The sequence below is a fragment of the Citrus sinensis genome, chromosome 3 (assembly GCF_022201045.2).
Source record: "Citrus sinensis cultivar Valencia sweet orange chromosome 3, DVS_A1.0, whole genome shotgun sequence".
Taxonomy (NCBI): domain Eukaryota; kingdom Viridiplantae; phylum Streptophyta; class Magnoliopsida; order Sapindales; family Rutaceae; genus Citrus; species Citrus sinensis.
Genome location: NC_068558.1, coordinates 36386212 through 36408902, shown reverse-complemented (window position 1 = coordinate 36408902; position 22691 = coordinate 36386212). Strand labels below are relative to the sequence as shown.

The following is a 22691-nucleotide window of genomic DNA, read 5'->3' as shown; positions in this document are numbered from 1 at the left end:
TATTTTTCTTAAACGACAGCGTTTAAACATACATCACCATAACCACAGGGCGTTGGCTTGTACAATAGTAAAGATAAAAGATAACAGTTGAAGCAGCAGAAGGAGAAGATAAAGATAACATGGAGATAGCCGTTAAATCACTCTCCTTAGGCTTGAACCCTAGAGTAATTCCCGCCTTCATTCTTTTATTCCTCTTAATTTGACCCCAAAAAAAAGTTCAAAGTATATTTATATTTTATTGTATATTTTTGTATCCATTTCATAATTTTCAATCTGTTCACTTCCTTTTATATGTATTGCATTTTTTCTTACATGGGTTTAATTATCGTCCTTTAATGCAATTTTAGTTTAACTTATTCTATTTTTCCAGTATTTGTTCTGGAAAAAAACAAATACCTTTTTTTTCCCCTTATTTATATGTTTGTATTGAAATATGAACACTGATGGCATTGTATGGTTCTTTGCAGATTGTTAATCGCAGACAACATTTTGATGTTTCTACTCCTATAATTTCTTCCAAAAGAGCATGTTTTTTGCCTCAAACGAGGTGTGACACTCATAACTTTTTGAAAAGGTAATGTTTCTCTCCCAATTTAATACCTGATTTTCTGCTAATTGTGAATCAATTGTTTCATTCGAGATATTCACCCGAAATCTGTTTTCTGCATGTGGGTTATGTCAGTGCTTGAGGCTTCATACATTGCTTTGCTAAGCCTTACCTGATAACTCAGGGTGTGGCAAGGCTATTTGTTTACAATATTTTGGTTCAATTTCATAGGAGCAGTAGGGATTTCAAAATTCCTATGGGGAGACGGCCCCATCCCATTCGCACCTATTATTATATCTCCGAAAATCAGTTGGGTTGAGATTGGGATTTTTCGCTCCAGGCTCGGGATGGCAATCTTGACCCCTTGTCATCCCTATAATTAGAGATGGTAGGATTCCCTGTGGGAGGGGGGAAAAAATAGGTAGCAAGGGGATCTAGTAACGTTTTACACATGATGGCTGGTAGCTATCCTTTTTGTGTAAGTCAGTTATGTCGTTTTTACACGTAGAAGTTGATTGTTTAACTACAGAGTGAACAGCCGAATTACCAATATGCAATAATTGATGCCTGAGATCATCTTGTTTAGTCTGTGATTTCTTTCAGAACTGTTGAAGAAATAACAAAACAAAGCACGCAGTGGACTTCTTTAGTTGTTCTGAGTATTTTACAGACACAGTAGGCTGATTAATATTCCTGGCACACCATTCCTTTGGAGTTTTGCTTAACAAATAAGCAATACTTGCTGTGGATTGTGCATTTATGTGATGACAGTACTATTGTACCTTTATTATTTGAATTCTTGGGTGCTTTGCCGGTTGATAACTTGACCTATGCTCTGAAGCTTATATTTCAAACATGCTGTGTCATTTTGAACTAGAACATGATTAAAATCCATATGCCTGTTACACAGCAATTATTAGTTAGCCTTTTCACATTGCAGGAAGAATCATAAAAATTGTCTGCCTATTTTTGTAGTATTGTCAGGTTCGTGTCTTACTTTTGCTTATTTCTGGTTGTCCTCAATTGTTCTTTATTTTCCTTTTATTTGTGGCTTTTTTCCGAGTGCTACTACTGAGAGTTTCTGCAAATACGTGGTTTAACTTGAATCAGCTGTGGAAGATGCTGGAGTTTCTTCTTCTCAATTTGAAGACTTTGTCGTTTCTACTACTAGAACAAACGAGGCTACGGAACTGAAGGTATCAGACTTTTTTTTTTTTCTGTCAAAATGTTATGCAAATTATGGAACCTTCAAGGTTGAAGTTGAAACTTTTATGCTTCTCGCACATTTCTTGGATTTATACTAAACTTTTTATACATTCAGAAGCAATTACATGGCTTTTAAGTTTGACCACAAAATATTTTTCTTGTTACTAGATAGGTGTCGAGGTATCCAGTGCTAAAACACGGGCAATTTTTGATGATGTATTCAACAAAATGGTTGCTGCAGCACAGCCAATTCCAGGCTTTCGCAGAGTAAAAGGAGGTAAGATTATTTATGCACTGAACAATTTCTTGTGAAGTTATTCTTATCTTTTAAACCTTGAAAACACATAATCATCAGATTTGCATGCATGTGCTTTCTTAAAATATCTTATTGGCTTAAGTTTTGACTTGTTTCTTCCTGGTCAAAGGAAAAAGAACATCATATTCTCTGCCTATGCACTACTCGCTGCCAATTGAGTGTGCATTTGCTTGTATGTGTATTTGAAATGTTTAATCATTGCCTACCATAGACTAGGATGATATTGGACTACTGGGATCTCTTTTCACATCACTGATACTGCCACTTTCTGAATTTGCTGAGAATTTTTGTTTCTTGTATGTTGAATGGTAAGCTATTACTAATAAAAAGTTCTGGCACAGTTTGTACTAGACAGAAAGTATGGATTATCTCTAGATCTAAATGCATGATTCATATTGTTATGCTTCATATCATTATATTGCCGTTGTATTCTTATGTACTATATTTTATCCGCTTCCTCATTTAATGAATCACTAATGTTTTTATTTTTTTGGAAATTTTTTCAATTGGCTGCTCATATGTGGTGAATAATCTGGACACTGCCAGGAAAAACACCAAATGTAAGTTGCCATCACCTATTGTTTTGCTGCAATCAATTCATTGATTTGTGATGATGGTGATCTTGTTTTGCTTCCATCCCCTTGTGGACCTCTAAAAGAAGATTAGCAAATCAGATTGGGAGATGAATTTGTAGAGTTTAAAGTGAAGACACCTTGATCTAATCCTGGAATGTCTAACCATTGACCCAACCCTGAAACTCTATATATATTAATAGGAAGAAAGATGTGAGCAAGCTCTGTAAAAGGAAGTAAAAGGAACCCAAAGAAAAAAAGAGGGGTTGGGGTTACATTTCAATCCATTTTTATGCTAAACTAGAATGTTTTTGTCTGCGTAGGATTCTTTGTTTGTATGAAATTATGAAACTCGTAGTTTGGCACACTTCTTTTGTAGTGAGAGTTGGCACACTTCTTTTTTGGTGAGAGTCCTGCAGCTTGTGTTTTTTATTCAGCCTTATTTTCCCTTTTCCTTCCAACGATATGTTGCAATGGGTTTTGTGTCTAAATTCTCAAGGCTGAACTGAAAGTATGGGAACTGCTGAATCATTCAATTTTTTTTGAGTTACATAATGATGCAAAAAGACAGTGGCATTATAGCATTTTTTAATAAGCATGCATGTATGTCGCTGCAAAAACAAGGATTTTATTTTGTTGACTGTAAAGGTGGTTACCAATTTTATGCTTGTTTATCATGTCATGCAGATACCACGAGACATTTTATTAGAAGTACTTGGACCTACTAATGTTTACAAGGAAGTCATCAAGAAAGTAATTGATACTACCGTAGCTGAATTTGTGGAAAAGGTGACCTGCGATAGAGTATATCTTGGCATTTTCTACAAATTGCTTGCTTATTGCTTTAGCATGATAGAGTAAAAAAGTGTTCAAATTGATGCATTTGATTTGGCATGTCAATGATTTCAAAGCTTACATAAAGTTATGTGTTTATATGGTAACAAGTTTGATGCACGATATTAGTAATGTTCTTCAATAGATAATAGAAAATAAAAAAGATGAGATAAAAAAATAAAAAAAAGGAGGTTGACGTGACGGTGAATACTATTACTTCTTTTACTTGTATCCTTTTTCTATCGAGTACAAGTGGAGTAATGACTCTAGAAAACTCGTATTAATATCACATCAATAAATTAAGAGGATGGACTTTCCTTTTATATATGGCATTTGGATTGCATGTTCCAATCTTATGATAAATTTCAAGAATTGGTTTCTGTAACATGAATTTAGAAAATATTGATGGATGAGTATGCCGTAGAATTAATTATTTGACCAAATAATGTATTTTGTACTTCAAAAAAAAAATGCATAATAAATTAGATATTGTTAAAGATCTTCAAAGGGAAATATTGGTTAAAGTATAGGAGTATGTTATGCATCAAATGCCTTCCTTCTGCGATATACTTAAGTATACTGTAAAAGGTAGTCAGATTAAGAAATTTACTTGTAGATGCTTCTAATAATTCACCGTGATAATTGATGATTAATTATTTCGTGCCAAATTGTTTTATGATGAGTTTTGTGGCAGTACCATTTCCTCAATTATATTTCTATGGTAAATGTAAGTAAGTAAAGACTGTTTATCATTTTTTTTTTTTTTGGGTCAATGCAGGAAGATTTAAAAGTAAGTAAAGACTTGAGAGTTGAGCAGAGTTTTGAAGATCTTGAAAAATTATTTGAACCGGATGAGAAGTTTAGCTTCGATGCTGTCATCAAGCTTCAAGAAACAGACTGAAGAATCTGTTCACTAAGAAGATTTATCCAGATTTTAGTTTTACTTTTTTCCACAAAAGAAAGTTTTATCTACATTCTGTGCAAACTAAGACATGCAGCAAATTCCTATTCAGCTAGGTAGACCCAGACCATGGCTCAATGGTTTGGCATTGGTTGAAAATCTGAAAATTCAGCACGCCTTTGAATGGTTTTTGATCCGCTTGCACTGATAGGAAGAGGCTCTTGGCACTGAACGACATTGCAGTATTCTTTGAAAATCTGTTTTTTCAAAGAGGAAGGAGCAAGCTTTTTTGACACCCATGGAATTCATTTTATATCTTTCTTTTTTTTAGTTGAAATTACCTAAATAATAAAAAATAAATTAATTCATTTCTTATTTTCAAAGAGAATTCAGTGAATTATTCCTTTAACAAAATTTTACACTCACCCATTTCATAATTAAACACTTAAAGTTAAATATATATTTTTTTCAAAATACTTAAGTAGAATCTTTTTTTTATAATGGAGTAAACTTATGATAAACGGTTGATAACTTCTCATTTATATTTATTTTAAACATTTTATTTTTCATAAGAAATGTATAAAAATTCATAGTTATGCAGATGGAAACTATATAATAAAAAGAAAATAATTAAAGATATTGGGACTCTTCTATGTATTTTATAAATAAAAATTAAAAGAAATACTTTTTTTGGGTAAAAGTTTGTAGGAATATGGAAATGAATTTGTAGTTTATAAATTAACTAGGGGTAATTGTAAGAAATAAAATTCAAAAGGAGTGTCATAAGGATATCTAGAGGGGTGTTAAAAGAAGCCCTACTCTTTTTTAAATGGTTTACCTATGAATTAGTAAATAAAAATTACTAATATAAGCTATTTACACCTTGTAATTGTTAAGACTTTAATTCCCTCCTTTTTCATAAGTAGATGTAAAAACAAGAATAATATTAAGAAACCTTAATAAAATAAAATAACCTTGATAAAATTATATTTAATTATTTTTTTAAATTATAGAGGTCTGATGTATTTACTATTTAGGATATTTTGAGCTCCACGCAGAATAATTCTTTATAATTTATAATTTTAATTTTTTAAAAAGAAAACAATAGAAGTACAAAAATGAAAAAGCATTATATGGGCCTTGGGCCTACGCCCATGAAATAAAATGTTAATAGCTCCATTCTATTTCATTTGCTTTGTTGCTTCTTCTACTCATTCAGTAACTACTCATTCAGTCTGGGACTGCAAGAACGAACATAAACGTCATTAATGGTAACCCTCGATCGCTTCCTCAATTCTATTAGTTTATCTACCCAAAAGGATTATTGGTTATTCCTTTTGTTTTATAAAATATATAATTTTGTGCTGATTTTTCAAATTTCTGGGTTTAATTTCAAAGGGTCTTTTGCAACCGGATCCGTTTCTAAATGAGTTGACAAGCATGTTTGAGCGCAACAGGGACAAGGGCTCCGTTTGGGTTACTTTCAAACGATGTAATTTCGAATTCCTTTTTTTTTGTTTTTTAGTTGATCTGGGTTATTAGCTATGGTGTTTATTATGTGTGATATTATGATTTTTTAAATTTCATTAATGTGAATTGTAGCGTCAATGAAGTCTAAATCACAAAAGAATAAAATGGCAACTGCTGGAGAACCAGTTGAGTACAGATGCCTTATTCGTGCTACTGATGGCAAGCAAAAGATTTCTACTACGGTTTGTCTCTTTTTCTCATCAATTTTTCATGCGCAATGCTAAGTTCAATTTTTGATGTATATGAACTGTTTGAGAGCAGTTTTCTATGTATGATTTCGAAGTCGGTCATCATATGCTAGTAATTCATTGATAGATAGAACTTACCGTTTTAAGCTCGAGATTTTCTTTCTTTACAATGTTCACTAAAGCTAGTAGGAAAAGATGCTTTGTTTTAAGCTTTGAAAAAAGTTTAACATGAATGTGATGTGCATGGAAACTGAATTTCTCTTGTAAAATTTCCCAGAGCAATTGGTGCTTTCATGTTTAACCCCTTTGAAAGTGATTGCTCGGACCAATTTGTCTTGGTGTTTAGATGAAGTTTTTTAGATATCTGAGTAGTTTGGTTATGGAGAGCTTGAATCAGGAAAAAGTGGTGCTAGGTCAGCAACTTTTCTTGTTGCTTCTTGTTTGTTGATGTTGATTCTAGGCATGTATAAAGTGGCCTTAAAAATATATTTTTTTCTAACAGCACAAGAAGGTTGAATTGATTCTTTGTCATTATGGGGTGGTTCTTTTAGTCATGCTTCACTTTACAATTTGAAGCTTGATTCTTGAAATACTCTGATGTGTTGGTGAAGAGAAGTCTTGTTAGACAATATTCTTGGAACCGAACTGTGATACAAGGGCCTTGGTAAGAAATTCGGAACATGGTTGGTAGATGTAGCATCTGCAGGAGGAACTAAGTTTGTATACTTATTTGATGATCTTGGTTGGTAGAATAGTACAACTAAACTGTTTCCTCCCATCTCGTTGTTTTTTGCTTTGACCTCTTTCTGCTCCTGTGGGTGAGCTACTTATTGGTAAACAAGCAATAGCAATAGGTTATGGTGATTCTATTTTTATTTAGGATAATATTGGGCTGCGATATGTCTCAGTGGCTTTGTTAGGGAGTGTGGGCTCTCATATGTCCTTGTTAAAGTTAATATTTAAAAATTAAAGGAATACAAAGCCAAGCTCTTACCTTTTTTCTATTATTCTGAAAAATATGTGGAGGTTTCTCTTGGTTCTTGTCTTCTGGTTTCTGGAATATCATACGAGATTAGACCGAGAAGTGGTTCTTGATGTCTTGACTATGGTAACTTTCTCAGACTAATCATCAATAATTTATTCAGAGCTATCATGTTCTCGATCAACAATAATTAATTCCGAGCAATCATGTTCTCAAGTTCATAAAGTTAGTGTTCTCTGCCACATCATTTTTTTTTCCTGAATATTGGGTTAAGAAAGATTGGGAAATTGGATTATATGGTTGCAACCATTGAATTTTATTATAAGAATTATTTCATTGCCACGCTTCTCCACTTGTGAGAGGTGCAATTTAGAATTGATCTGGGCATTTAAGAACTGTACCATGTATATAGATCGTGAATATGCATTGTAATTATCCTATTGTGCTTACGCTCCAATCCTGATCTCTTTTCCTGGACAAACATGATGCATGTCTTGCTAGGTAATGGTGGAGAATTGGTTGTCTATTTTTATTTTTGATGATGCATTTGTAAGTCATTGCTAACAAAGTAACAGGGATTCCTGATTTTGTTGAGAAGGTAGGGGCAAAGGATCACCAGCGCTTTCAAGCTTCTTATGCAACTCTTTTGAAGGCACACATGGCTGCTCTAAAGAAGAGGGAGAGGAAAGACAAGAAGAAGGGTGTAGATGGAGATCGGAAAGATGGAGCGGGTTCAACGAAGAAGCCAAAGAGAGTGTGAACAAGTTCTTACCTCCTTCTTAGAGAAACCATTGGAAACCTTTGTGTCTTCTCATATATTCGGAGAAAGATTCTTTCAGTTTTGAACAATTAGAGGATAAGGAAATGGGTTTTTGTTTGACTGCCCTGTTGAAGATGACATTCGATTCTCTTATCGGTTGCTTATGATCTGGAAAAATTTGCAAATGATTAAATTTTTTGGCTGGCCTCACCGTAGATTGATTTGTGATTGAAATTTCTGCAACTAATATCAGATGAGCATCAATTATTTTGATTATCCGGAGCAATTGAAGTGACCTTTATATGATTAACGTCTTGTTGTTGCTCCTCCCATGATTGCCCTAATCAAATGTTTTGTTCGGCTGAAAGGGTAATGTTGAGGATAATTGCAGGCCAAAACGACCTTATATCATTCATCAGAAGCATGTGATTATTATTATTATTATTATTATATTATAGTTCTTTCAAATAGATCATCTTATCCTCCTCCGTTGCAATTTGTTCACATTCCCATTAAAGCTTTTAGCAACTTGAAGTTTGTAAGCATTTAAAATAAGCAATCAATGCATCAAAATTTGAGTCCTTTGTTAGACGAGCAAAACAATATTATTGCATTCATGCTAGCATCAATCGTACTGCATCGGACGAGATTCCAAGCTACTTTTCCTGTTGATCAAACCGGCAACTCATTCACCTAATTTGTGATTCCAGTTAAGTCTAGCATATTCTAAGAAACTTAATTTTCTGTCGGCTTTGAGCTTCTTACTAATTTGGAATCCTTAATGGTATAGGTAAAATTCAACAGGAATTAATATACGGATGAGAAGACAGATCTGGGCCACATGACAAGCAAAACAAAAACATCCGAGGCCTGAGCCAATACTCAACTGAAATGTTATGGAAGATAAAGTTTAAATTGCTATACAAAATTTGCTTTTAAGCTAATAATACGCGGTAAGAAATTGATCTTGTAGCAGCCTCAGAAAAATAAAAAAGAGAGGACAAAAGAGTATGTAATGCTAGTTCCTCCTAAAGTTTAATAATAGTTCCTCTTAACGTTGCAGAAGATACAAGGTTAGGAGGAAAGAAATAACGTGGGCTTGGAGAGGAAGGAGGATTGCTAAAATAAATCAGGACTCCTCATCAGCACTCCGTTCCATGTAGGACCTAAGCATACGTCTATACTTCTCAGGACCATCAAACCATGTTGTGGTATTGAGAATTTCCTTTTCCAACCAATACTTATCGTAGACCAACTTGTTATCGCTCAGTGTTTTCCAGAAACTTTCTAACGCGTCCATTGCATTTGACAAACGAACACTCTTGCTTCCTCCCAAAAGATACTTTATGTAATCCTTTCCTAGCTTAGTCAGCTCCTCACCAGCAATTATGTAAATATACTGCAGTGAAATCAGCAAGTGAGAGATGATAATAAACATGGGCTGCGACACAAATTTTCAAACTATGGACTTAAAAACCTATAAATCATTATTATTATTATTATCATTATCAAGAAAATCAATAAACTAAAGCATTTTTTAAATACTCAATAAAGTGGATATGAAACTTAGCACATGGAAAACTTGCTAACGTAAGATAAAACAAGAAAGACAATCATGAGATGTTTACAAACATAAGTACAAACACCAACAGGAAGATGAGGCGAGTTTCATTCAAATATATCATGTTACATTATTTCAACAAAGACTGGTAATTGATATGATAAAGCAACTTTCAGAAGGCACCCATTATTTTCCCACTGCTATTAATTTTTTTCAATTAACTATTGCTATTATTTCTTATTCAATTAACATTTTAAATGCTTTATTTTTAAATTTTAAGCCTCACATTAAGCAGATCATCAGTCATTAAAGACGGAAGTTTAGCTCAGAAACAGCATTGCATTTCATGTGCATGTATATTTTCATTATTTGCACCATTTTCATCAATCATTAAGAACGACTAAACAGTCACATATGTGTGAGAATTAGTGATCTAAAGACTGTATGTTTGGTCATGTGCTTTCTGACACAATTTGAAGGGCGAGAAAAAAAGAAAAGGAAGAGAAACAGATAATTTACCAGCAATATGAAGCCGATGGTTGCTAATACCACTTGCACAGTTTCATCTATGATCCCAGAAACGCCTTCATCCCCAGATTCTTCAGAACCACCCCCACCATGTCCACCGCCACCACGACGTGGTGGACTTTTGCCGCCATCTCCATCATAGAATTCCTGCTTTTGAATCTGCTGCCGTAACACATCCTCTACTGATTGCCCCTTACCCAGATTTCCCATAGCTTTACTGAAATCTTGCCATGGAGCTCCCTGATGATGTACATAAAAATGTCAGATGCGCATAGTTTTGCCAAGCAAGTGCAAATATCTTATGCTCCCAAATATGTTTCAAAAACAAATTCTCAGCTTTTATTAAGCCCTTTGCAAATAAGATAAGGGAATAACTGATTGAAGAACTGCCACTCTCGTAATGACAATTAATATTAAGTTAAAAAGGTCAAAGAGAAAACAAAAGCGGCCCAAATTCTTTTGAAAAATAAATTTCATGATTACAGATAAAAAAGATTAACATCATGGATGAGGTTACACCTGCACAACACCTAAGTTACTCTCAAGATTATGAATATTACAGCTCAAGAATGCGGCATTTGCACAAAATCGAGCCTTCAAAGCAATTACTCCCAAGTTAAAAGAATCACAGTCTACTCAAAACCAGCTATTCAGCTAACCCCATCAGGCACAAAATGCAAATGGGTTATCAAGCCGAACAAAAAAACTCCATTACCAAATTAAAAAAGAAAAAACAGAGAATGCAAAACATAATTTTATTCTATAACTTCTGCCACACCTTTCATCAAACAAATATAAGCATTCACTAATCACCCACAAAGAGCCATCTACAAAGCCAAATATAAGCATTCATTAAATCACCCACGAAGAGACGCCTACACAGCCTTAAAACAAAAAGGACTTCTTTCTAACCTTATCATCTGACTTGTCCTTGCCACCAAGCGAGCAAACGACCGTATTTTTCTGTCGGCACTTCAACGCCGGCAAGCCATGATTGTACGCCGTCGCATTAAGCTTCAATGAAGTCCGGCGTGCAGTATTACGCTCACGTACCGAACGGATTCTGTTGGGAAGATGTACACAAGGTTTGCCTGCACTTGTAGCCTGAATACAATTCATTCTTCAGCAATCGCTAATCCAACGTAAAATTAAACCTGAAAAAAAAATTGGAATTTTAATAACTATGGATATGATAGAATTAAAATACTAAAGATTAAAAATTTAGACAGTGTGGCTTACATATATTTGAATGTCGAATGGACGAGAGAATTTTGGAACGATAAAGCCTAAGCCCTATAATTTGAAACGGACGGAGAAGGAACGGAGGAAAAAGAGTGACTGTGAAAGGCGGTTTTCCTTTTATTAAGGCAAATTGACAAACTACGTCGTATAAATTGACTAAATTGTCCGGTCTGACCCGGATTTGTTTTGACAGTAACTTAACCCGATACCGGGAACCAAATTTTTAAAATTGTTTCATTTCATTTGTACTTTTTTTTAAATTGATTTTTTCGTTTCATCAAAGTAAGCGTAAGAATCGAAATTCTCAAAAAAAAAGAAAAAAAGAAAAACAGAGAGAGAAAAATAGGGAAATTGATAGCTTCCGGAGGCCTGTGATTGCGCACCCGCGAGTGAGCGACGATATTAGCAAGGCTTGTGGCGGCTCGCAGCTGGCTTCGTTAGTTCAGATGAAGAATCTTCTGAGCCACTAGCCAGAAATTTTGGACTTCCGGTGAGACGGCGAGCAATGACGGTTAAAACGTCTCCGGCACCAATGTGAGACACTAGTTTTCTTATCGTTTTATTTTCCTTAGGATTTCTTCTGGTTATTAATTAAGTTTTCATTTTTTTTTTACTTTAAGTTAATTTTACTTAAAGCATAAATAGAAATGTAATATTGATTGGGTCGTGTTTTTGTGGTAACTGGAAACCCGTTCCCCGTTCGGGTTGCATTTTGGTTCTGTTTGTTGTTCCCTTTTCGCTTCTCTTTAAAGAGTGAAACAGAAGTACTGATGCTCTTTGGTCATGGACTTGGAATCAAATTACGAAATTGCCAGCACCGCTTATTTCATTACCATAGTCGCCTTGCAGGTAACACATTTATTTATTTATTATGTTAAACCCTCGTAAAACCTCTGGTGTTTAATTGACTAAACTGAGCTAACTGGGTATAGTTCATGTTATATTTAAGTTTCTGTTAAAATTAGAGAAATTATGTTCCTTTATGAAAAATGTTGAAGCCTGTTCGTTTTCCCTTTTACTTTGCTGGTAAAATAACAAATATTCTCTGATCTTCATTGTAAATTTAATTTATCTGGACATTAAAGAAATTCGTGGTAATTTGATGGTTTCTTTTGACTACCAAAAACATGTGTTGAAAAAAAACTTGTTCCATCGTCATTCTCTGTTTGGTTGTCTGGAAACTCAATCGAAATCAAATTCAATAGGGTTTATTTGTTTTGCTTTTTCATCTCTTGAGATCAAATTCATTCCAAATACTAGTTTTGCATGCTAGTGTCACACACACATGTATTGAAATCATATTCATAGTATTCCTTATGTGATAGTCCTTTTTGGTGTAATTGGTTCCTGCCTATTATGTGTGTAATATTTGTAAGTAATTGGGCGAGCACGTTCTAACAGTGAAAGATAGCCAACAAAAACTCATCATCTGATACAACCCAAAATCTTAATTTTATACATGGGCACTGGCTCTCTCCTTCCAATCTCAAGCGCTTACATGCAACTTCAGTCAGCAGAGTCAATAATGGATTTATATTGCTTATTTATTCGGTATTCTTGATGTTGGATATTTTCTCTTCTTTAATACGCTTCATAGTTGATTCTTAACGGCAATTTTTAACGACTCTATAGCTCAAATGTAGGAGTGTAGCGAGGTTCCAGATGCTGAGATTATGGAGGTGGCTAATGTTGGTGAAACCGTTGGTTTATATGGTGAAAAACATTATTTTGGTTCTGAATCTATAAAAGAATTGGATATTGGATGAACCTCTATAACATGAAGGCTAGCAAGATATTGAAGAGAACAGTTTACCTACTAACAGCCACCGGTTTCACCTTCCATGCAACGAGTCATTCTGATTTTCTTCCATTTCCACTCTTTGCGGATAAAATTAAGGCTGGAATCGATGGCATTGTTCGCTCCTCTCGGGCAATCTCGACTATTACTTTCACTATTGCTGACTACAAATATTCTTTACACGGTTTGTCTGTTGGCTCTGAAGATTATCTTTGCAAACTATCTGAGGTTCATTTACGTTCAGCCAAGAGAATCTTGAAATTATGTGAAATGAACAAAGGTTTCTACGTAAAAGCAGGTCAGTTTGTTGCTGCCATTAGGCAGGTTCCCAAAGAATACTCATCAACTCTCTTGTCTCTACAGGATCAGGCAGTTCCTTGTGATTTTAAATCCATTAAAGAAGTACTAATGAGCAATCTGGGTCAGCATTTGTCTGAGATATTCATTTCTCTTGATGAGCAGCCAATTGCTGCTGCATCTATTGCCCAAGTGCATCATGCAATACTGAGAGGTGATCAAGAAGTCGCAGTTAAGGTGCAGTACCCTGGGTTAGAGCATAAGATGAGGCTGGACATTGCAATTATGTCTTTCCTTTCAAAGACTGTTACATGGATTTTCCCAGAGTACAGGTTTGGGTGGCTGGTATCAGAATTTGCTGGGACCATTTCTTTGGAGCTTGACTTCATTCAGGAGGCAAAAAATTCTGAGAAAACAGCTGAGAATTTTAAAAACAATGAGATGGTCCAGGTTCCTCACGTGTTTTGGGATTTTACAACAAGCCACGTTCTAACGATGCAGTTTTGTAAGGGCTGCAAAGTCGATGATCTTGATTCTTTGAAGGAAATAAAAGCAAATCCCATAAAGGTTGCAAAAGCATTGGTTGAGGTGTTTGCTGAAATGATATTTGTCCATGGTTTTGTGCATGGAGATCCACACGCTGGCAACATATTGGTTTCTTCAGAAGGTCGGAATGGCTTTTCTTTGGTTCTTCTTGATCATGGAATTTGCAAAACATTGGATGATACATTTAGAGTAGACTATTGTCGACTGTGGAAGGCATTGATTCTTCTGGACTCGGACGAAATAAAACATCTAGGTGAACAATTTGGTATTGGTCAGTACTCACGATACTTGCCTCTCATTTTTACTGGAAGATCTATTGACAGCAAATCTGTTCTTGGAGCTGGAATGTCAGCAGAAGAAAGAAGAAAAGTGAAGCAGGAATTAGTCTCTCTGACCGTGGCGGACATATCTTCATTCATGGAGTCTCTGCCTCCTAACTTCCTTGCAGTATTGCGCATAGATGGGCTATTGAGGTCTATCGTTAGCAAGTTAAAAGCACCCCAACAGATCAGGCTGCTAGCGTACGGCAAGTATGCTCTCTATGGTCTCGCTCCTAAGTCAAACCTTAAATCTGATTTTGCGATAGATGTTGTGTTTGCTAGATTTAAGACGACGTTCAGTTACCTCCATTTAAGGATCATTCTCGAGGTTCTGCAGCTGCTGTCTTGGATGAGGAAGGTCAAGCAGCTTCTACATAGGTTACTCGGAGAGATCATTGGTATTGCAAGGAGTGTGTTAACACTCTCTTCGAGTGATGTATTGTAATTGTACATCAATATTTTGGAGAGCATGTTCTTTTCTGACACTATTCCTCAAGTATAGGAGAAAATGCCAAATTTTTATTTTCAATAATCCTCCATTTTGATATTTTCGAACTCTTTTTTAGTAGTGAAAAATAATTTCAACCAAATTTAAAAGGAAACAAAAAAAAAAAACTGCACAAAATAATTGTTCATAATTAAAAATGACACAAAAATCTTCTTAAAATATTGATTTTTGAACGAAGGGTAATGCCGTCATTTCACAGGCGTCCGGACCTTTCTTTGCGGAAATGGAAGTCAGGTGTACTCATTTGAGGAAACTCAAAACTACAGGGAGCCATACGTCATTACTCGTTTTACTATTTACTCAAAATTTTAAAAAATATAAAACCTGAAGGCAAAAACGAACCGCCCCCTGGCTCCTTTTCTCTTCGTCGCTTTCCATCCTTTCGATTTGAAGAGTGAAATACAGAGAGATTAGTAAACTCTTTGGACATGGACTTCGAATTAAATTACGAAATTGCCAGCACTGCCGATTTTATTTACAGTAGGAAATTCACTAGAGTTGCTTTGCAGGTAACATATATTAGTATTTTATTTTCTTCATTTTTTTTTCATTTTTTTAAACCCTAGTAAAATCTCGGGTTTCTAATTTTAAAGAAATTTGGTTATTTGCTTTTTTATTTTAAATATTTGGCTTTGCCTTTTAAACAATGGAAGATAAAGGTTTATTTTTGTTAGTTTAAATAAAGAATTTTGAAGTAGCTTTGTTTAGCATGATTGAATTTTCTAGGCAGCAAAACAGAGATTTTCCTGGAAACTCAATCCATAAGAAAAAGAGATGAGAATTAAAAGCTTGACTCGCATGCCAAGGATAAACTTTTATTAGTTTAGACCAGTTGATAAGTTTATTTATGATTCTTTTTTTTTTTTGGTTGATTCAACTATTGAGATTAAATTCATTAGTATGTTACTAATCCATGCTTAATATCGCATTAGTAACAATCATGCAGCAATAAGATCCATAAACTTTTATCGCTGATTCAATAGGACGGCTAAGTATCTCTGAGGCTTGGCAGTCATGGGAGTACGCTTGCAAGTATAAAATCCAATATTTAGTTTTACGAATCAAATTATTTTATAAATAAAATTGGTGTAATCTTAACTCATATGTGTATATTTATTTAAGTAATCATGCAAGCATGTTTAAAGGTGTCTGGGGATCCTGAGGATTAGAATTTCTATTGATTTATTAATTAATTTCCTTGTTTTTATTTAATTTAAGCTTTTAGTGATTTTAGTTCCCAGATGATTTATTGAAGGATTCAATAAGAATAGTGCGAGCGCTGAGGACCAAACTTGGGTCACTTAGAAGTTCTGATGGTGAGCGGAGTGTGGATGACAAAGATATTGGATTATTTGTAATGGCAGACACAACTTATGGTAGCTGTTGTGTTGACGAGGTTGGAGCATCCCACGTTGATGCCGATTGTGTCATACATTATGGACATACCTGTCTTAGCCCGTGAGTACTCATTAACCTAATTTTTTTTTTTTTTCCATCTCTCCTTTTGTTTTCTTTCACTGTTGTCAAGGCTGTTTCTGGTCATGTTTATAATATTATGAATGGAAATGTGAGTCACATAATATTTTCTATTAATATTTTTGATGGGGTTATAAAAATTATCTTAGGCTCGTAGCCTTGCATTCTATCTTGATTTTTCTCATTACTTTTATGAGATAAAAAGACTACATTCAAAAGTTTTTGCTAGAGAGTCAAGAAATATTAGAATGGGGTAATAACTAAAAAAATAACTTTTATTAGGTACATTTGATTTCTGTGAAAGTCTTAGTTTGACCAATGCTTAGGCCTTCTTAGGATTGATGGAACTTAAAAATCCTGTTATCCTTTCTTTTGTCATCTATAAGGAAAATGATTACAGTCGATGAAAGTTTAAATAACTAGAAGACTATGCTATGAGTTTAGGTGGTAGGTGAAGAAGAGTTACATTGTTTATGATTCATCTTTTATCATTTTGTTTTAGTTTTTATTGGTTTGCCTACTGGTGGTCTTTTCAGTGACTGCTTGAGTTCAGGGTTTGTGGATGCAACAGTCAAATTTAGTTCATCATATTTCTACTTTATTATGACTGTCGACTTTCTAGTTCATTTTTTAAATAATAATAATAATAATTTAACTTTTTGGTTCAAAGGGCATAACGTTTTGATTGCAGGACATCAACTCTTCCCGCATTCTTTGTATTTGGAAAGGCTTCCATTAATACATCCAACTGCATTGAAAACTTATCAAAGCATGCTTTGACCAATGGCAAACCTATTTTGGTATGATTTTAATTCCTATAATCTTTTTTCATTTCTTTTTTTTTTGGCCTTCTGCACTGATTTTACTTTTATGTTGCCATAAGCAGATGCTAGTTTGTGAAAATCTAATGTATTTCTTCTTGATCCATCTTAAACCACTTTCTCTGTCCCCAGCAAGGAATAGTGGATGTCAGTAATGAAAACTTTGTGCCCGATGCCCACCTTTTGTTGATGTTGTGATGTTTTATGTCATTTTGTCTCCTAAACTTGTGATGTTTTGACATGTATTCATATTGCTAACATAGCCTAAAGCTCAATCAAATGTGGCAAGCAATCTCTCTGTACCTATTAGGTCCTTGGCTTATGGATTATTTAAGAGGATGATGCTTGAAATCCTGAAATTTATGGAGTCTGTATATTCATATTAGTAACAAATCTGCCAATTCAAGCTGCCTCTTCTAGTTTTCACTTTAATTTTTCCATAGTTATAAAACCAACTAGATTAGAAGCTTTGTTTCCTTGAATTTCTGGCATGTTGGAATTTAATTTATTGGAAGGACTAATTATGACTTGACTATCAGGTTGATGCACAATATCAGATATGTAGAAAATCAGCCCGCTTAATTAAGAGGAAAAATTTTCTTCTAGATTGGAACACTATGTTCCACTGTATGGGTGGTGTATCCTCACTATGAGGTGTGACACACAATATCAGATATCTAGAAAATCATCCCACTTAATTAAGAGGAAAAATTTTCTTCTAGATCGGAACACTATGTCCCACTGCATGGGTGGCGTATCCTCTCTCTCCCCTTTTTTTCTTCTTTTTGTTTTGTGCCCCTCCTATTGGATGCTTCTTTACATTGAATGGTTTTTCTTTGTGATGTAATGATTTGATCTTGCCAGAAGTTTTTGTTGATCAGATCTTGTTAGGGCTGTTGATCAGATTTTCTTTTAAGTGCAGGCCCTTTATGGATTGGAGTATGCGCATGCAATACCACATATTAGAGAAGCACTGAAAGTAGCATCAAGCTCTTATGGGTCTGGGTCGAAATTAGAAATCAATTTTGCAGATGTTATGTGTTCAGTTATAACACCATCCAAAGATCATAAAAGCTTATGTGGACCAGCTGGTGGCTGCACTGCTGATGAGAGTTCTTCCTCCGTAGCTGGTACTAGGCATACAATTGGAGGCTTGGTCTGGAATATCCCTGACGGAAAAAAAATGGAGGAATACTTGCTTTTCTGGATTGGCTCTGACAATACAGCTTTTGCAAATGTTGTACTGACATTTAATTGTTGCGAAATAGGTAGATAATTGCTAAATTTCTCCTGAAATTTATTGCCAAGTTTCCTTTCATATTAACATATTTTTGTAGAATTTGCACATTAGCACACACAATGCTTTTCTTATTTTCGTAAATGCATGTAAGCACACACAATGTCTATCTTAGTTGCCTGAGGATATATTTTCTTTGGAAATGTTTGTATTGATTTCATCTTTTCTATTTTCTTCATTGACACAAAGTAATTGCTCAGTCTCATTAATTCTGGTGCAGTAGATGTGTGGTTCTCCTTCCCATGTCTTCTTTCATTTAGATTGATTGTTTACTTCGCATGTATTTACACTACAGTTTTTCATCAAACCTGGTGGTCAGGTTGTAATGCTGATTGTTTGATTTCTAAACTCAAACCATAAGTTGGCAACTATTTTTCTGTATGAGCTTTTCCCCTATTTTTGTGGTGCTAGATAGGAAAATGTATTATCACAGGCTGGACCACTCTTCATTCTTGTTCAAGAGTGGGAAGTTCCTTCTGTTCCAGAGTCCGAAACGAGATATCAGTGTTGCTTGTGTATTTTCTTCCGTCATGTTCTCAGAGTTTTCTCAATCAGAAAAGAATAATACTTTTTGAAATACTAATAAAATTCTAGTTTTCCAGTGTATTTCGTTTGTTTTTGGTACTGACAAGCGACAGTAAGAAACAACAAATTACGCACTACAATTTCTCCTGCATCATGTTGATTCTTTATTTATTTTGTCTCTATAGGGCTAGGAAAAATTCGTTAGAATCTAAATTACTATTACTTGAGATGCTGTTCATGTATTTAGTGTGCCTCCAGCATGCATAAGTATGACAGTAGTTGTATTGTTCCCTTAAATATTTATTTATTTATTTTTTAATTCTGGTGATGTTGCTTTTAGTCAGATATGATGCAACAGAAGAGCGCTTGCTGACTGACGTATCTCAACAGTTGAAAATTCTTAAGCGTAGGTATTATTCAACCAATGTCATCCATGCTTTTGCAACCCCCTTTACATGCGTCTATTTTTCTCCATGTCCTTTTTTCTTCTTTTAGTCTTCCCTTCTCATGTAGTATTAAAGATATATAGTCCATCTTTATCCCTTTACGTATTACTCCTGTAGCATTATTGTGTGTTTCACTGCACTACTGTTTCTTTCAGATACTACCTGGTAGAGAAAGCAAAGGATGCTAACATTGTTGGAGTACTAGTGGGAACTCTTGGTGTAGGTATGTTGAAGTTTCTATGATCTTTTAATCTTATCAAAGTGACACATTGGTGTTCCGGAATCGAACTATGAGTTTGTAAAAATATATTAGGCACACTTGGCTAGCTAAAAGTAAATGCAATCGTATTTGGGTGACTATCACTGTTAATATTGTAATTGCCTTTTCTTATGGTTGTTACTTCTAATTCTCTTAATAATCTTAAGAACTAAAGATGAAATAAAATGATAAAATCTGTGTAATTTTTTTAGAAAGATTGTGTTATTTTCAGAAAGATGAAACAAAATGACAAGATCAGATTCATGATTAAGAGAAGATTTTTCTTGTGTTCCTCTTACACAAGATACCTCTCATACATTGAAGCTTTGATTTTATAATTTTGAGTGGTGAATTGATTCTTTACTTGATCAATGATAAATTCTACATGAAACAACTGGCAGGAGCTGTTCAGTCTATTTATACACTTGAAGAAAGTGAGGCCATATTCCTACTGTAACAATTCTTAGGTGTTACAGATTAAATTTGTGCACGTGTCTGTTTTCCAGTTTAAAAGTTGTCTTTTGTGTTAAGGCTTATGTATGCTGCTTCATTTATGCATTACAGAGGTCTTGGAATTAATTTGCTAGTGTTGACGCAGCTGGCTACCTTCATATGATTCATCAGATGAAAGAATTGATTACAAAAGCAGGGAAAAAGGCATACACTCTTGTCATGGGAAGACCAAACCCTGCAAAACTTGCAAACTTTCCAGAGGCAAGTTCTGATAGATGCATGTAGGATGTCTATGCTTTTGTTAAGTAAGTTGACGTTAATTATGGTATTTTTTATTTGTTGCAGTGTGATATTTTCATTAACATTTCGTGTGCCCAAACTGCTCTTTTGGATAGCAAAGAATTCTTGGCTCCTGTTATAACCCCATTTGAAGCTATGCTGGCTTTCGGCAGGTACAGCAAGATTTTCTCTCTTAAATTTTAAACGCTAGTTATTAATGTAATTTCAACTAATTATATAGCTTTTGTTCCCCTTTTAACCTTTTTTTGGGTTCTCTAGTGGATATCTGGCACACCATTGTACTTTTTCACATGTTAATATATTTTTTCTGTTTCTTGTTAATCTTTTTTTTTTTTTGGTTTCGGGGGGGGGGTGGGGGGGGGGACCTAATTTCAACTTTTCATTTTTTTAAAACCTGACATTGACAATTTTTTTCTTCCCTTAGAGGAACTCAATGGACAGGAGCATATGTGATGGAATTTCGTGATTTGATGAGTTCTTCACCAGTTGAAGCAAACGATCAGGCTGAAGAAGCACGGTTTTCCTTCCTTAAAGGTGGATATGTGGAAGATGTTGCCCAACAAGGTATGCCTCTCACTTCTGGTTTGAGGCTTTGCAGTAAACATGATTTATTCTGGAGGTTTACAATTTTGAATGTTGTTTAATGGAAATTTGATTCAAAGGAAAACATTTAGTCAAAAGTTTTCTCGTCGTGACAAACTGACAATTGAAGTGCTACAAAAAATAAAGTTAGGCTATTTGTCAGTGTCTTCTTCTCCTTGTCGAATGATGAGTTAAAAAAACCTGACTGATCTATAATTTACTAGAAAAGCCTATTGACTTAGAATTTTTTGATTTCTTGTGAGATAAAGAGACTAAAATTTTAATGATTAATTTCTAAATAAAATCAACAAATTCATGGTTAACTAGTTGTACAGCAATGTCTGGTACATATAGGTTTTTTTCTACACGAAAGATACTTTTGTTTTAAATTGCCCAATTTGGTTTTGAAGTTCATTGAAGAGCACAGTTCAGAACACCTTATGTCAGTTAAGATATTGCGCTAGTTGTTAATTCACTATTGTTACAGAAACAGAAAATGGGGAGGAAGAGAAGGAGGGAGCTCTTGCTTTAGCAAATGCAGCGGAGAAGGCTTTGCAATTGCGTGACAGAAGTCTCGATCCTATTGTTAAGGGAACAGCTAAATCTGGAGCAGAGTATTTCGTTAGTCGATCTTATCATGGTCTTGAAATGCAATGTAATAGTTCTTCGCCAGAGCCATATGCAATTGGTAGAAGTGGAAAAGCATCAGGGTATGACGATGAGAAAAGCAAACAGGAAATTCAGTGATTTAACTTTCAACGGTTGTTGAAAGTTGAGAGAGGCGGGCAGGAGTTGTTTAGTTTTGGGGATTTTTCCACCAGGTTGATCATAAGAGCCAGAGTGAACCGCAACTTATTCCACGACACTAATCTCTATTCCCTAAACACAGTTGGATAAATAATCATGTATGGCACTTTTCATTCGCAGGAAAATGGTCACCCTCGAAGTCCTTCCGATATTTGATATTCTTTAATGGAATGGTATCTTTGTGCCGGTCCATTGGCTTTCACTGGAATTACAATTTTGATACTACTCTCAGTTGAATGGTTATTTTCCGCACTTACCAGCGTACATACTCTTGATTGTTGAATTGCTAAATCTTTTAATTTTAGGTTCATGACTTGGAATCATGCCTATTTGGGAAAGAGTATTCTTTAATAAATTAATACGAATGATTATAATCTAAATTTACCAAACATTTTTGCATTTTATTTGTAAAGCAGACACACCCTATTGTAATCTTTTGCTTTTGGGAGGTAAGATTGCAATGCCTAATACACCCTATTGTAATCTTACAAATAAATAACCTAAATCATTCTTAACAAAAATTGTTACCATGTATGTGTTAATTTTAATATTTTATCATTAAAGATTGTTTTAAATAGCGTGATAATTAATTATGCTGGCCTTTCTGAAGAAAATTACCTTCGCTTGATCTTGAAGAAATATATCAATTGATAGATGCTGTCATTAAAAACGCATTTGTTAAGCATTAATTCTGTAATACCACATTAAAGAAGAAAATTGCACCCTATATAAGATCGAGCTGGACAAAAAAGTTAAAAAGCATTCAAATTCTAAACGTGTTGAACTCTTGCTTTTTGAACTCCAGTCGACAACTTGCTAATAGGGTAATTTTAAAACTTCATCCTTTTTTTTTTTTTTTCTGAATTCCAAATTGCAAATATTGAGTTATTTTTTCTGAAAGATGGCGGTAATATGAAAATAATACTTATGAAGGGTGATGTTTATTCTTATCTATTAGCAATATTTTTAGTGGCATTTGCTTGTGTTGTTTCTCCGGAAATTCTTAGTAACCAGGAGAGATTAATTTGGCTTATCTGAGAATTTTCTTGATTTTTGCACGAGTCACGACGAACTTCTGTGGACGCACAT

General features: G+C 34.5%; 5 protein-coding genes across 12 annotated transcripts; 4 read left to right on the top strand and 1 right to left on the bottom strand.

The window, feature by feature from the left end:
• The first annotated feature begins 2 nt into the window (after positions 1 to 2).
• On the top strand, positions 3 to 4567 carry LOC102622273 (uncharacterized). Its single transcript, XM_006478726.4, has 8 exons — positions 3 to 164; positions 468 to 574; positions 1488 to 1531; positions 1658 to 1743; positions 1922 to 2030; positions 2616 to 2629; positions 3329 to 3430; positions 4254 to 4567. The coding sequence occupies exons 1-8, from the start codon at positions 120 to 122 to the stop codon at positions 4374 to 4376; spliced, it is 630 nt and encodes a 209-aa protein (XP_006478789.2). The 5' UTR covers positions 3 to 119; the 3' UTR covers positions 4377 to 4567.
• A 924-nt stretch (positions 4568 to 5491) lies between these two features.
• On the top strand, positions 5492 to 8142 carry LOC102621973 (signal recognition particle 14 kDa protein). The gene is made up of 4 exons (XM_006478725.3): positions 5492 to 5647; positions 5775 to 5868; positions 5979 to 6088; positions 7675 to 8142. The coding sequence occupies exons 1-4, from the start codon at positions 5645 to 5647 to the stop codon at positions 7834 to 7836; spliced, it is 369 nt and encodes a 122-aa protein (XP_006478788.2). The 5' UTR covers positions 5492 to 5644; the 3' UTR covers positions 7837 to 8142.
• Positions 8143 to 8702: 560 nt separating this feature from the next.
• LOC102621679 (hypothetical protein) lies at positions 8703 to 11695 on the bottom strand. 2 transcript variants are annotated; one of them, XM_052438156.1, is made up of 4 exons: positions 11551 to 11695; positions 10838 to 11079; positions 9917 to 10165; positions 8703 to 9235 (listed from the first exon to the last, which is right to left on the bottom strand). In XM_052438156.1, exons 2-4 carry the CDS (start codon positions 11042 to 11044, stop codon positions 8966 to 8968), a joined length of 726 nt encoding a protein of 241 aa, XP_052294116.1. In that variant the 5' UTR covers positions 11045 to 11079; positions 11551 to 11695; the 3' UTR covers positions 8703 to 8965. The 2 variants fall into 2 exon arrangements, with proteins under 2 accessions (XP_052294116.1, XP_006478787.2); XM_006478724.4 differs by lacking the exon at positions 11551 to 11695 and adding an exon at positions 11165 to 11429.
• LOC102621012 (uncharacterized) lies at positions 11552 to 14675 on the top strand. Of its 4 annotated transcripts, none has more exons than XM_025099014.2 (3): positions 11552 to 11701; positions 11930 to 12016; positions 12811 to 14675. In XM_025099014.2, the coding sequence occupies exon 3, from the start codon at positions 12930 to 12932 to the stop codon at positions 14571 to 14573; it is 1644 nt and encodes a 547-aa protein (XP_024954782.2). In that variant the 5' UTR covers positions 11552 to 11701; positions 11930 to 12016; positions 12811 to 12929; the 3' UTR covers positions 14574 to 14675. The 4 variants fall into 4 exon arrangements, with proteins under 4 accessions (XP_024954782.2, XP_006478785.2, XP_006478784.2 ...); XM_006478722.4 differs by having other exon boundaries at positions 12800 to 14675; XM_006478721.4 differs by having other exon boundaries at positions 11553 to 11701; positions 11920 to 12016.
• Positions 14676 to 14962: 287 nt separating this feature from the next.
• On the top strand, positions 14963 to 21926 carry LOC102620278 (uncharacterized). Of its 4 annotated transcripts, none has more exons than XM_052438152.1 (10): positions 14963 to 15145; positions 15892 to 16094; positions 16804 to 16912; positions 17856 to 18201; positions 19096 to 19165; positions 19357 to 19424; positions 20059 to 20174; positions 20259 to 20365; positions 20638 to 20777; positions 21283 to 21926. In XM_052438152.1, the coding sequence occupies exons 1-10, from the start codon at positions 15065 to 15067 to the stop codon at positions 21540 to 21542; spliced, it is 1500 nt and encodes a 499-aa protein (XP_052294112.1). In that variant the 5' UTR covers positions 14963 to 15064; the 3' UTR covers positions 21543 to 21926. The 4 variants fall into 4 exon arrangements, with proteins under 4 accessions (XP_052294112.1, XP_006478781.2, XP_006478783.2 ...); XM_006478718.4 differs by having other exon boundaries at positions 15871 to 16094; XM_006478720.4 differs by having other exon boundaries at positions 14984 to 15145; positions 15878 to 16094.
• Positions 21927 to 22691: the final 765 nt, after the last annotated feature.

What these genes read in the sequence shown, in the direction of transcription:
- LOC102622273 (XM_006478726.4), top strand. Translation starts at nt 120, where the DNA reads ATGGAGATAGCCGTTAAATCACTCTCCTTAGGCTTGAACCCTAGA. An exon ending in ACTCATAACTTTTTGAAAAG is followed by an intron (nt 575 to 1,487) that starts GTAATGTTTCTC and finishes TTCACATTGCAG; the next exon opens with GAAGAATCATAAAAATTGTC. An exon ending in TAGCTGAATTTGTGGAAAAG is followed by an intron (nt 3,431 to 4,253) that starts GTGACCTGCGAT and finishes GGGTCAATGCAG; the next exon opens with GAAGATTTAAAAGTAAGTAA.
- LOC102621973 (XM_006478725.3), top strand. An exon ending in TTGGGTTACTTTCAAACGAT is followed by an intron (nt 5,869 to 5,978) that starts GTAATTTCGAAT and finishes TGTGAATTGTAG; the next exon opens with CGTCAATGAAGTCTAAATCA. An exon ending in AGCAAAAGATTTCTACTACG is followed by an intron (nt 6,089 to 7,674) that starts GTTTGTCTCTTT and finishes TTTGTTGAGAAG; the next exon opens with GTAGGGGCAAAGGATCACCA.
- LOC102621679 (XM_052438156.1), bottom strand. Translation starts at nt 11,044, where the DNA reads ATGAATTGTATTCAGGCTACAAGTGCAGGCAAACCTTGTGTACATCTT. An exon ending in AGGACAAGTCAGATGATAAG is followed by an intron (nt 10,166 to 10,837) that starts GTTAGAAAGAAG and finishes GTACATCATCAG; the next exon opens with GGAGCTCCATGGCAAGATTT. An exon ending in CCATCGGCTTCATATTGCTG is followed by an intron (nt 9,236 to 9,916) that starts GTAAATTATCTG and finishes ATTTCACTGCAG; the next exon opens with TATATTTACATAATTGCTGG.
- LOC102621012 (XM_025099014.2), top strand. Translation starts at nt 12,930, where the DNA reads ATGAACCTCTATAACATGAAGGCTAGCAAGATATTGAAGAGAACAGTT.
- LOC102620278 (XM_006478718.4), top strand. Translation starts at nt 15,065, where the DNA reads ATGGACTTCGAATTAAATTACGAAATTGCCAGCACTGCCGATTTTATT. An exon ending in ATTTAATTGTTGCGAAATAG is followed by an intron (nt 18,202 to 19,095) that starts GTAGATAATTGC and finishes TGTTGCTTTTAG; the next exon opens with TCAGATATGATGCAACAGAA. An exon ending in AGTGGGAACTCTTGGTGTAG is followed by an intron (nt 19,425 to 20,058) that starts GTATGTTGAAGT and finishes GTGTTGACGCAG; the next exon opens with CTGGCTACCTTCATATGATT.